This window comes from Heteronotia binoei, chromosome 2 (genome assembly GCF_032191835.1).
Source record: "Heteronotia binoei isolate CCM8104 ecotype False Entrance Well chromosome 2, APGP_CSIRO_Hbin_v1, whole genome shotgun sequence".
In the NCBI taxonomy this organism is placed as follows: Eukaryota; Metazoa; Chordata; class Lepidosauria; order Squamata; family Gekkonidae; genus Heteronotia; species Heteronotia binoei.
In genome coordinates this window covers 34,321,734-34,335,789 of record NC_083224.1, presented here as the reverse complement: position 1 = coordinate 34,335,789, position 14,056 = coordinate 34,321,734, and the positions used below count along the sequence as shown (strand labels likewise).

The 14,056-nt window shown below is 42.8% G+C and overlaps 1 protein-coding gene across 1 annotated transcript in view; it reads right to left on the bottom strand.

The window, feature by feature from the left end:
* The window catches only part of BCAS1 (brain enriched myelin associated protein 1), an 87,995-nt gene that overhangs the window by 8,762 nt on the left and 65,177 nt on the right, over positions 1–14,056 (bottom strand). The window contains exons 8-11 of the mRNA XM_060230774.1: positions 11,661–11,696; positions 10,926–11,150; positions 6,378–6,536; positions 5,243–5,308 (exon numbers count right to left, since the gene is read on the bottom strand). Of these exons, the coding sequence (XP_060086757.1) occupies positions 5,243–5,308; positions 6,378–6,536; positions 10,926–11,150; positions 11,661–11,696 (486 nt within the window). The remainder of the gene's footprint in view (positions 1–5,242; positions 5,309–6,377; positions 6,537–10,925; positions 11,151–11,660; positions 11,697–14,056) is intronic.

Below are 14,056 nucleotides of genomic sequence, written 5' to 3'. Positions count from 1 at the left end.
TGCCAGTCAGAGCAGGCAATACGGATTCTGATAGACCAAGGGTCTAACTCAGCATTTAGGCAGCTTCTCGTGTTCAGAGATATAATGCTTTAGAGTGTCCAAATGCATTCTCTCAACCATCAGCCTTATTACACCCACAACAAAGCGATTACATATTACAGATGGGACACTGAGACAGGGTTTCGTTTAAGGCGAAAAAGGCTGAGATGAAATCTGAATTGCTCACAGTTGAGCGTTACATTATGCCAGGTTCCATTTTACAGCTGTACAGGATGCCCACACCAATGCCAATCACCCATCAGTCAGTGTAGTGGAAAGGGACTAGCAGGGGACAAGCACTGGGTACAAACTGATCTATACTGACTCCAAGCGCCAGTCTTCCTTGGGGAAAAGATACCCGGAGACAACTTCCCACATTCCTCAGTGTATGTTGCCCTGGGCGAGCCTGGAGCCCAAGAAGTTGCCATCTGGACACACCCATCAAGAAAGAGGCTTGGATCCTACGAACAAGTTCAGCGTATGCTAGATGATCTCTGCTGCAGAGCATGCTTCCTCTTGCGCTAGCATTTCCATCTGAGGAAGGTCAATTGTTTTCTGCTGGCCTTGCACAAACAGAAGTGACAGCATAAGAGATAGTGTGCTATGAGGCAGAGACTATCTAACGCACACAGAGCTTGTTCGTAGGATGCTAGCAAGAAAGTTTTCACAGGCATGCAACACCATCACCAACACAGTATATAGAACAGTGTTCTCATCCCAAGCCACAAAACAAGAAACCAAAACAGAGAGGCGGTGGGAGGGACAGGGAGAAAGAGATTTGAAGGACAGTGGATACACAACCCCAAGTTACAGAAAGGAAAAGTGATCTGAACAGATTCCCCCTGGGTAAAATTAAAATACTCCACCAGAAGATTGACAAGCCATGATCTGATCAAGGAAATCCAATGCCACAGAAAATTCTGCATAGAATTGCAAATGGAGAAAATACGATTTTTTTTTTTTTTTTGCAAAGCAACCACTATTACCAAGCAATTTATTATACCAAAGAAAGGAAGGGAAAAAAGAGCAGGACACAGACAAAACTTAAGGTTCACCAGATTTTACAATGATACAGTTTTCGAAAGAATGAGAAAACAAGTGGCACTGTTAGTATTTCTGCATTCCAAGACAGCAGTGTGAATTGCTTTGGCTCTCTAATTATATATCCCTTCCCGCATTCCACTCTATATCCATCAGTCCGGGATGTCATACCCAAGTCAGGCATTGAGAAACAAAGTTGTTGTGGATCCTTCCATCCACAGAAACATTGCTCTGAGTCCAAGCCACAGACTCTACAGAAGAGGCTCTCAGCTAGCATGACTCTCAATATATATAGAAATTAGACATGTATGGGAAAACGGCAAACATCCCATTTTATTATCATCATATAATACCTTATGTCTAATAGTCAAGTGTGGAGCCATCTGCGGATACTTAAATCCACAGGTTGGGTCTACACTGACAGAAAACAATTCTAGAACAAAATTAGTCCAGTGGCCCCTTTAAGACCAACAAAGTTTTATTCAATGTATGAGTTGTAATCAGGGCTTTTTTTGAGCAGGAACGCAGTTCCGGCTGGGTTGGCATCAGGGGGTGAGGCCTAAAATGCAAATGATCCCTGCTGGGCTTTTTCTACAAAAAGGTTCTGTGTAGAACAATGGTGCTGTCAGGGGTGTGTGGCTTAATATGCAAATGAGTTCCTGCTGGGCTTTTACTACAAAAAAGCCCAGATTGTAACACTTTGGCTGCGATCACACACACTAAATAATGCACTTTCAATCCAATTCCGGTGCACTTTCTAACTGGATTTTGCCAGTTTACACAATAAAATCCAGTTGGAAAGTGCACTGGAAGTGGATTGAAAGTGCATTATTTAGTGTGTGTGATTGGAGCCTTCCTCAGATACATTGAAATGGAAGTTACCAGTTCATATATATACAGATGCCTCTACACACAAAAGCTCATACCTTGAATAAAATTTTGTTGGTCTTAAGGGGTCTACTGGACTTTAACTTTATTCTACTGCTTCAGACCAACACGGCTGGCCACCTGAATCTACAGAATGTACACTTATTTTGGACTACATTTTGGTTAAAGTTCAAATGTTGGTTAGGAGGTTCAGAATGGGCCTTGGAGATGTCAGTTCCCTTTTCTGAGCCCCTCTTCTCTTGTGTGCAAAGTCTCCTTCCCCCTTCCCCCTTTCATGCCTCACACTGACATTAATTATAGTCCGGGGTGGAATTCTAGCAGGAGCTCTTTTGCATATTAGGCCACACCCCCTGATGTAGCCAATCCTCCAAGAGTTTAAAGGCTCTTTTTTGTAAGCTCTTGGAGGATTGGCTATATCAGGAGTGTGTGGCCTAATATGCAAAGGAACTCCTGCTAGAATTCCACCCCTGACTATAGTTAATTTCAGCATGTCTCTTATTTTATGTTTCAGCTGGAGCTAATGGCGATGTCAAAAAAAGCTTCTACCGGAGCCATATGAAGTATGTTCAGGTTGTCATTTTGCCCCTAGATCAGCCAGAATACCAGCAGACTTTCTCCAGAATCTCAGGTAGTTAGTCTGCGAAACGTCTCCATGTTAATGTTTTAAAGCCCGAAACTGACACTTCTAATATTGATGGAAGCAAGATTGGGAAATACAAAATGAAAGCAATAAATAATGAACCATACATTCATCCTTCTTATTGTTATGGCAAATCTAGACCTGACAGCCTGTCTCAGCTCATAAGCAGTTAGGCCTTTCCGAGCGAGGAAAACCAGATTAACAGGTTGACATGTTTTTCCTAAGGATTTCTTCTCACGTCAGCCCCAGAGGCTGAAGGAAGGATTCTCACTGACTTTGGAGCGGAATCAGTCAATTCCTGAAATCTCTGATGGATGACATTTTAGCAAAGATTCAGCAAAGTGGGGGGGGGGGGGAGGGTTGGCTCCACCAAATGGGATGCTCCAGAATGGAACACTAAACAGATTCAATTGCTGTTCAGTGACCTCTTCCCCTCCTTCACTTGCCTGCCCTGTTGTCACTGTAAGGTTAAACAGCGGGTGATTTGGGGCGGTTTCCCTTAGCAACTGGGAAGCCTTGCAAGTCGCGAAGTCGGAAATGGGCCGTGCTAATGCTGAGGGTCCCGTTAGGGCCTCCTGACAGTTCAGAGCTGCGGCAAAGGGCCCTGTCGGTTAAACAAACAGCTCATCAGTGCCATCTTTGCAAAACTTGATGCTAAAAGTTAAATAAAGGTAAAGGTAGTCCCCTGTGCAAGCACCAGTCGTTTCCAACTCTGGGGTGATGTTGCATCACGATGTTTTCACAGCAGACTTTTTAAGGGGTGGTCTGCCATTTTTCTTCACCAGTAATCTACACTTTCCTCCCAGCAAGCTGGTACTCATTTTACTGACCCCAGAAGGATGGAAGGCTGAGTCAACCTTGAGCCAGCTACCTGAACCCAGCTTTCGCTGGGATTGAACACAGGTCGTGAGCAGAGAGCTTGGGCTGCAGTACTCCAGCTTTACCACTCTGCATGCTCCCTTTATACAATGAATACTTAGAATGGGTTTATATTTCTTTATTACACTTGTACTTGGCTCCTCCTTTGAAGAAAACCAGGAGAGGCAGGCATGCTTGCCACGTGGTCTTTGGCCATGGGAAAGGGGTTGAAACTCCTTGTGCACTACGAAGGGGAGTTTGACTCTTGAAAGGTCAAACCCCTAAAATCTTTTCCGTTTCTAAGTTGCTACTGGACTCCAATCTAGCTGTTCTTCTGCACTACATCAGCCCGGAATGGTAAGGAGACACAAATGATATTTGACTATGGAAGAGTTCACAGGTAAGGTCTGTAGATCCCATGCTGTGAATTCTGTCTCATGGAAATCAACCCATAGGCAGGTGACCTCTTATCCAGGCAACTTAATTTCAGGTGGGTGGCCAAGTTGGGCTGCAACAGAAGAGCAAAATTTGAGTCCAGTAGAAGAGCAAGACTCAAGCCCAGCACCTTAAAGACCAACAAGATATCCAAAGTATAAACTTTTGGGAGTCAAAGCTTCCTTGCACTATCTGATAAAGGGAACTTTGACGCTTGACAGGTTAGAGCAGGGGTGACCAAAATTGCTTAGTGTAAGAGCCACACAGAATAAACATCAGACGTTTGAGAGCTGTAAAATGGAAGGAAGGAAGGAAGGAAGGAAGGAAGGAAGGAAGGAAGGAAGGAAGGAAGGAAGGAAGGAAGGAAGGAAGGAAGGAAGGAAGGAAGGAAGGAAGGAAGGAAGGAAGGAATGCAGGCAAATAGATGGGGGAGGGAGAGGAGAATAGGAAGCAACTTTAACTTTAAATACATTCTCCAATCTGCTGGCTTGGCTTGGAGAAGTGATCTGAAGAGACAAATGCCTTCTCCAAGCTGGCCAACAGGCGAGAGGGTGGCTTCGAGAGTCACACAATACGTGTGAAAGAGCCACATGTGGCTCCAAGCTGTAGTTTGGCCACCCCTGGCTTAGAGCCTGGATGTCTTGCTGATCTTTAAGGTGCTTGTCCAAGCAATTTAGAAGGCTTAGCCTGAGGAACTTTTGGCTGTATTTTCGTTTTTACATCACACAAAATGAGACAATGATGTAATAATAATGATAAATCTACTACTTATAGGGTTCTCATTTTATACTCGAGAGATCAGAGTTCAGACCAATCGGTTCAGTGTATGAAGACTGTAGTGGAATAATTCTTAATTTACTAATTTTATAGATTTGCTTTCAAAGAAGATTTAAAAAAAAACAAAGAATCCAACAGTGCCACAGTGAATCCAAACATCATTAGGAAACAAAGAATGAATGAAATACAACAGAGTATTTTATGAAATGGTTGACAGTCTTATTATACGAGAACAAAGCAAAAGCAGGGCCAGTTCTAGGAATCAGGTCACCACAAATCCAGCATCAGTTGGACTTGCCGCTGCTGGGGTCGTACAGTACTGCACAGTCCACTGTTTTGGACCCAGCTGGTAGGGGCACAGTCCCAGGAAGTGATACCACACCCCTCCTGTGCCACTGATACCTTGGAGTGAGCCGAGTCCTAGAAGGGCATTAGTTTCCTCCTTTCTGTGTCAGCCCCAGCAGTTGCTCGGTCGTTTCGCTGGAGAACTGGCCCTGAATAAAGCTCTGAAAGTTGAGGACAGCTGAACCCATCACCAAGACAAGACTGGATCCAGACACTTACTTGCTGGTCAGGCGCTGGGCCATTTACCTCTTCTGAAGGTGTTGCCCCTGCGTCACCTCTGACTGACTAAAATAACAAAGGATGAAAGCCATTTCTAGAGTGCTTCAGTGGCAATCAGTTCAAATGGATGTCTCTAAGCAGGCCTCTGTGTCTCTAACACTGCCTTGGAACCTGTGAAGGGACTTCATAGCCCTTCCTCTTCCCACAGTGGGGAGATTCATAGAGTCATAGAGTTGGAAGGGACCTCCAGGGTTGTCTAATCCAACCCCATGGGATTCCAGGGCTTGGCCTATGTTGATTTGGTTGGGGATTTCTCACTTTTTCCGCAGGCATGCCACCTGCAGCTCTGGGAATGGACAGATCCTTTAAACAAGTCCAGATAGAGCTCATTGGGAGGATTCTCCCAGTGCATGGACCTTTGCCACAGTCCTAAGAAAACTACTGCAAGCCAAAGTAGATAGGACTGGTCTACATGGATTACTGGTTTGATTCAATATCAGGCTCCTTCATATATTATATACAGAGGAGGTTTGCCATAGCCTGGTCTGCGTAGTGACCCTGGACTTCCTTGATGGTTTCCCATCCAAGTGCTCACTAGTGCTTGACCCTGCTTAGGTTCTGAGATCTGACAAGATCAGGGGGACGTCTAGGTCCAGATGCCTTCTAACCTCCATTTCCCATGATAAAGCCCATCATATGACTATCAAACAGGGGATGTTCTTAAAGTGCACCCATCGCTGGAAATAACAATTTGTGAGATTGGCCATTAGTTTATGAAAGAGCTATTAGGGATAAGTCTGTAACAATAGCCAGGCCTTCTGACTTTTCTTTGTAATATTTTCTCCACCCTGCCCTTCCTTCTGATGCTTATAGCTTTAGGAATAAATCTCTCTACCAACTGAAAATAACAATTTGTGCATCTGGTGGTGTGAGCTCTGACTCTCGATAGCTTGTGCCACAATAAATTTGTTGGCTTTCAAGATGCTAAAAATCTTACTTTGAGTTATAACAACAGACCATTTGCAAAGCCACCTATTTGATGTTGTTCATGGCATCCTGGCATGATTGTTCATGGCATCCTGGAACACATTTTATATTTCTTCCACATACTTCTTTTTTTTTAAATCTTGCTTACCAACTTGAAGAATTTCCTCAGGTTTGTCTTGGAAGGCTTTTCCTCTCCTTTGGATCTTGTTTCTGTAGCTTCCAGGCTTCTGGTTTCATCTCTTGTGGAAGCTTCAGGGGAGACTTCCACTCTTTCTGTGTTTATCACCTCAATGTCATCTGTTGGAGTCTGCAGATCATTGCCAGATCAATTTTTATTATTATTATACAAGTGATGTATCCGTGACAATGCAGCTAGATATAGCAAAACATTCTCTTCTGCAGAATCCCATATAAAAAAAAATCCAGTCTTGTCAACATTTAAGAAAACATAAAAAGAGCCCTGCTGGATCTGACCAGTGGTTCTTCTAGTCCAGCATCCTGTCTCACACAATGGCCAACCGATCCCTCCGGAGGGCCAACAACAGGGCAGAGAGCCCAAGGCCTTCCCCTCATAAGAACATCAGAAGAGCCCTGCTGGATCAGACCAGTGAGGGTCCCTCTAGTTCAGCATCCTGTCTCACACAGTGGCCAACCAGTTCCTCTGGAGGGCCAACAATAGGGCATAGAGACTGAGGCCTCCCCCTGACGTTCCCTCCTGGCTCTGAGATTCAGAGGCTAATGCTTCTGAACATGGAGGTTCCTTTTAGTCACCAGAGCTGGTAGCTACTGACAGATCTGTTCTCCATGAATCCATCTAATCCCCTTTTAAAGCTGTTTATGCCTGTGGCCACTACTATACCCTATGGCAGCAAATTTCATATTTTCTCTGCAAAGAAGTATTTCCATTTTTGACTGTCCTGAATCTACTGTCTATCAGCTTCACTGGATGCCCTTGGGTTCTGTTATTTTGGGAGAGGGAGAAAAAGTTCTCTTTGTCATCTCTCTCCATCCTAATGCATAATTTCACAAACCTCTGTCATGTCACCCCTCAGTCGTCTCTTCTCTAATCTGAAACATCTCGGACTCTTCAGCTTTTCCTTAACCACTACACCAAACTGAGAGACAGTTTGGTGTAGTGGTTAAGTGTGCAGACTCTTATCTGGGAGAACCGGGTTTTGATTCCCCACTCCTCCACTTGCAGCTGCTGGAATGGCCTTGGGTCAGCCATAACTCATGCAGGAGTTGTCCTTGAAAGGGCAGCTTCTGGGAGAGCCCTCTCAGCCTCATCTACCTCACAGGGTGTCTGTTGTGGGGGAGGAAGGTATAGGAAATTGTGAGCCGCTCTGATTCAGAGAGAAGGCGAGGTATAAATCTATAGTCTTCTTCTTCTTCTTCTCTTCCTCCTCCTCATAGGGAAGATGCTCCAAGAGCTAGAGAGATTTTCCTAGGAGCCAGTTTAGAAGGAATGTGACCCAAGTGTGCTAGTGAGAGAAGAAGCCCCTATTATTGCTGGTATGGTCCATCCTCTCATCAGTTCAGCCTGCCTAGAAATTGTAGCCTCTGATGCAGACATTCCAGTGTGGGACTGCTGAGTGCAATAAGGAATGGCGAAGTAAGCAAGTGTCTCCCTTCCCTCCAATCTTTCCCTAATTTTCACCAATCCTGGTGATGGGAATCACTCAGGACCAGCTCTGAAATCAATTATGGTGGCTTGGATTTTTGCTCTCTTGATCCTGTCTCTCTCTTTTACCTCACAAATAGGGCACATAGGCAGTTTCCTTTCCAAGAGCCAGACCTGTTCAGCTGAATTATCTGCTTCTCAATCATACCTGGTCCCACTCCAGATACTACACAGGAGGTATGTGATTAAATTTCCTCAAATTTATTTTAAAATTAAAAACAAGCTATGGGAAGATAGGGCTAAGTTGGATCTGGTCTATGGTGCTGAGGCAGGAAGGGGGGAGGTTAACTATTTTCTTTTGAGGGTATGAAAACACATGAAGTTCCCTTATACTGAAGCAGACCCTTGGTGCATCATGGTTAGTACTGTCTACTCAGACTGGCAGTATCTCTCCAGGGTCTTGTGCAGCAAGGGTCTTTCATATAACCAACTGCTTGGTCCTGCATCATCTGCATTCACACGAAAACTCACTTTCTCAATAAAAAGGTGCTATGGAACTCCAGCTTTGTTCTGTTGCTTCAGACCAACACAGCTGCCCACTTGGATCCATCTGCTTGTTTTTTTTAAAACTGAAAATGCCAGAGATTGAACCTGGGGCCTTCTGCATGCCAAGCAGATGCTCTACCACCAAACCGTGGCCCCTTCCCCCTTTCTTGATAGAAATCTCCTCCCTCCAGTTGATCCTAGCCCAAGCAGGAGGAAAGACACATTAAGAGAAGCCATATTGGATCAGGCCAATGGTCCATCCAGCCCAATACTCTGTATCACACAGTGGCCAAAAAAGCCAGGTGTCATCAGGAGGTTCATCAGTGGGGCCAGGACACTAGAAGCCCTCACACTGTTGGCCCTCCCAAGCACCAAGAATACAGAGCATCACTTGCTCCAGACAGAGAGTTCCAACAATATGCTGTGGCTAATAGCCACTGATGGACCTCTGCTCCATATGTTTATCCAATCCCCTCTTGAAGCTGGCTATGCTTGTAGCCGTCACCACCTCCTGTGGCAGTGGATTCCATGTGTTAATCACCTTTTGGGTGATTAACATTCTGTTTTATAGTTCAAAGACACTGATCAAAATTAATATCTCCCTCATGCCTACTTTTGCTATGAGATCACAGATCTCCCAACAGAGTACAGTTTGGCCTCCCATCATACCAAGCAATATGAAGTATGATCCTGATACAATTAACATTAAAAAGAATCACCACTGTCATTCATCATGGCAGCAATCTGAGTGAGAGTTCTCAGGATACTCCATGTTTACCCTTGAATACAAAGTACCAGGCCATAACACTATAATACATCAGACAACACAAAAAAGAGAAACACAGGAAGACATCACCCAATCAAAGATAATATCTAATATTAATAGCACTTAACTTCCACCATAAAATAAACACTCACAAAAATCGAAATCAAATGGCCCTGCTTGCAGAAAGACTTTGAATAATGTAAACCTAACCAATATTTATGTGGCATTTGTCAAACTGAATCCTCTCCAAGCTAATTTTTTTCAAACCAATATGTCTTGGATGGGATTTTGCCATGGCAATTGTAAAAAACAAACAAACACCCTCACCTTAGCTGTGAATCTTTGTTGCTGCTTCTACAGTTACAATATTGGCTCCTTCAAGCCAGAAAAACAGTCCCCTCTTATTGAGGTGCAGGAATTGCTTCTCTCAGTAAAGCAGAAACTGTCTTCCAGGAGTTCATTCTTTAAACATTATAGTGTAGATCGGATTACAGCTACTGCGGCTACAGCTGTAGACCAAATGCATTTGTCTCCCAGGCTATGTTGATGCAGTGGATTTAGTTTTGCTAGTGACAACAATTGTACCCTGGGAGGAAATTCCAGACACCCGTCGGTTCAAAGGAAATGTGGGATCTTCAATAACTCTGAAAACCTAATCAAATGGCTATTTTATGGTTCAATAAAAACGTAACAAGAATAAAAAGATTTTATAATAATTGGGAGGGAGTGCTGCTGTAGAATCAGAGCTGCTTGTCTGAGGCTTAATGATACCATTTCAGGAAGACTTTTGGAGGCTTTGGATAGAAATCATGGGGGAAAACATCAAAAGTCAAACATTTTACTTTATAGTCATTTTATGGCAATCTGTTTTAAGCTTTGAAGAATTAAGAAGAATATAGAAGTGATGCAAACAGAAATTTTTTTTTTTGACCAGATCTGCTTTTGTGCTACCTAAAGACAGATTTTGAAATGGCATACATTTAAACGTATTAGGATATACAAGTAAAGCTATTTTTTCTCCTCCCTGGGAAATTGTGACAACCTTTCTTTTTAATATGATTTTGATGTGTCATAATGAACAAGAATCTTCTCAGTGTTGGATTAATACAGAATAAGACTTCTGCCCACAGAATGCAACCTCTCCCTGTTCTTTCTGCCACCCAAAATGCCCAGAATCCAAATCTGTTACTTTTCGATGGTTGCCAGTTTCAGAATCTAGCTGGCCTTAAAGAGTGACCTTTTTTAAAACAGGTGGGGTTTTTTTGTATCACACCTGCTTTCTTTGGATTCAGCTGCTTTACTGCCTGCAAAGAAGCTTTACTCATTTCTTTCTGGTGCTCCTGACTGTTTTGTTATATATAGGACTTTTCCACATTTTCATCTGCCTTGCTTGTAAGTTCCTATTTCTTTGGTGTGCAGGTAGGTGGGTGTTTCTTTTCTGCATGTGGGTTGCTCCCCCTAGTGGTCAATTCAATATTACACTGTGTATGTCTAACATAAAAACCTGCAGTTTAAATCTGCAGGGAGATATGCTGGACATAAACTGGTGTAATATCAAATTGACCACTAGGGGGAGCCAAACACATGAATAATCCTTCCCCGCCCCTCCAAACAGGAACTTACAAGCGAGTAAAATGAGAATGTGGAAAAGCCCTATATATTTTATGATTTACTATTCTTCTTTACCTTGGAAATCACTGCCTGGAAATGTAAGATAGAAATAAATGAAATAAATATATACCATATCTAGGATCCACACATACCTTTTTCCAAAAGAATTTACTTAGAGGTGTGGGGGTAGAAGCAGATCTCTCCTTTGTCACCTCTTTTGGAATTTCATTGATGATGACGGCTGGTGCTGGGGGTGCCTGCTGTTGGACTGGAGGTTCCGGGGCTTTTGTGCTCTGCTTCGTTGCCAGTGTCTCCTGAGATGAAGGGATGCTCGCTTCTGGTTTCACATTATCTGTGGTTACAGCCAGCTCAGTACTCTAGAAGCATGCATAACAAGAATTGGTAGGACCAAAGACAAGGTGAACAACTTCCCACAATACCGATGGGGAAAGATCCCACATGTGATAATGAGGAAGAATAAAGTGCCATACAGTTGCAACTGACTCATGAGGACCTTTTCCATGGGGTGTTCCAGGCTTGAGAGAAGATGAGCTGGTTTGCTATTGCCTTCCTCCATGTAGCAACCCCAGTATTCCTTGGGGGTCTCCCATCTAAGTATTGACCATAGCTGACCCTGCTTAGCTCCCAAGCCCTGACTAACTCAGGCCAAACTAGGCTCATCAGACTGCTCACGTGTGATAGTTCAAATATACATTCTAAGATGACAAAACAGAAAATACACTAAATAAGACCATCTTCTGGCAATGAAGAAAGTCTCATGGTAACTGAATTCTGGCCACTTTGACCATCAATCTGAAAAGCATAGTAATTTTACTTGAAATTGGAAAGGAGGGCACACATGGTTGCTGTTCAATAGTGTTACTCACTTTGGTATTAGCTGTTTGCTGGGCATCCTTCTTTGACTGAAAGAGAGAAAAGAAAGTCAAGTCACAGGTAAACTGCTACTTCATACTGGCAAGCAGTCTCTGCAGTCTTTGTTACGTTCAGCTTCATGCATTTTGCCTGGCGGCTAATATGGTGAGCCACATACATTTAGGTTTTCCGGGAAAGTGAATTAGGGGATTAGATGGAGTGCTCATACAAACAGTTAGGACACAACACACATTATCCGTCCTAGTTCTTTAACTATGGTAAAGAAAATCAGTGTATTAAATGCCTTGTCTATTTTTACTTAATCTGATATAAATGTTGGTAGCTTCTACGCTTTGGAAAGCATTTCCTACAACATTACTTATTTTAACCAGTGATTAGCTTATGATGCCACTCTTCATGTCTTCAAATGTACATTGCTAATAATCTCAGGCACATGACTGAGTTGATTGCCACCACTCCACAGGACACATTAGAATGTGATATAATTCCACAATGACTTTATGGGAATTACTACCACAAGGCAGGAGGGTGTGGTACCAAAAACCTCCCAGAATTGCTCATAGTAGCTCCTTTTCACACAATTAGTTGACTGTGAGCAAACTGCAGTTTGGTCCTTATGTTCAGATCTTTAGGCTGTGATGCATGTCATGCTTACTTGGAACTAAGTTCTATTCTGAACTGTTCAGCAATTAACTAGTTAGATAAAGAACTAGGCTGTATACTCACTCCTCTCTGCTCTATCAGCCCTAAGTTGTGAGCCATGCTATTGTTTCATAGTCCTCTCAAATCTCTCCAAGCAAGAGATCCATGTTCTTAGACGTTCTTAGATCCAAATAACCATTTTGAGAATTAAAGTCAAAGCACTAAAATGACCTCCCCCCCCCCATGTCTTCCTGTAATACAGAAGGTCTTTCATTATTGATGTTGTTGTTAAAGGTTTTCTCCATCAGAGGAAGGCTCAGTAGATGAAGCCCTTAGATTGAATTTAGCAAAAAAACAAAAAACAAAACAGGTACTGTCTGTGTAGCTCTAGTAACAGAATAACATTTCCCCCCCTTCTCCCCACCCCAGACCACTGAGCTCCCTGAAATATTGGTTCTGAGGGGAGAGTGAGCCCCCCAAAATAGCACAGATGGGTAAGGCTGGGGAATGCACTGCTTTCAGTGCGACTTTGTTGTGAACATTCCCCCCCCCCCCCCAGGATTATGGTCTTTGGGTTAAAAGGCATCATGCAAATACTCAAACAGATTGCATCCTGATGACATGACTTCAAATCCTAGGTATTTAATGAAATTTGACATCTTATATCTAACTTGGCTCCACAATGCAGATCAAAAGATATGTACAATTGGACCATTCACGACTAAAGTAGATGTTTTTGCAGGAGGACAAGCCCCCAGATTTGCAGGAAAATCTTGAATTTAGTAAAAAGATGGGAAAACAAAACAAAGCAATTTATAGCCGCCAAGATCTTGTGAGACTAGCTCACAAGATTATAACAGCAAACACATCACTGAAGTTGTCAGTAGTTGTCTATACAAACTAAAATGGCCAACAAGCTTTTATGAGCTTGTAATCTTGGTAGTTTCAAGGATTTGAGGTGAGAGACAGCGAGTACTGGAGGGGAGGAAGGAAGCAGAGTAGGAATGGGAAAACAGAGTAAAACAGCGGAGGGGGAGGAAATCTGAAATAGTCTGGAAATTCAAACTTGTACAGAAAACGTTTTACATACCAATATCCCATTCAAAAATATTTTATTTCTCCTGAAATTCAAATGCAGCAATAGATTCCCCCCCCCAGCTGTTAGCGTCCAAGATTAATTGATGAGAAAATTAGTTTTTTTAGACGAAAAAACATTGCTTTTGTTTGAAGTTAGTATTTTACAAAAAGACCTGAAGAACAATGCTTTCTTGTGAAAAACAGAATCGAATAAAGATGATTTAAGAAGATACAAGTAGGACAGGAAGCACAAGTGACTAGTGCTTCCTGTTCTTCATCCACCCTATCTCTCCATCATGGAATGTAGAGGAAAGGGGCACATGAGACAGAGCCTTTTCCCTGGTGGTACCTATAATGTAACATTTCCCTTCACAGCGAGCCTTCACTCATTTAATGAATGCTCAGAATGGGTGACAGATTAAACTTCGTCATTTGAAAAAAAAACCATTTGGGGCAACCAATGATTAATTGTCCCTGTACCCTGTCGGGCTATGTTGCTTTTCTCTACTTTTTTTTTTTTTAATGATGTGCCTATATATATTTTTTTAAAATGTTGCAAACTATTTTCCAATTCTTTCTGAAAAATAGCAAGGTAGAGCAGAGACTCCTTTGCATATTAGGCCACACAGCCCTGACGTAGCCCATCTTCCAAGAGCTTACAGTGCTGTTC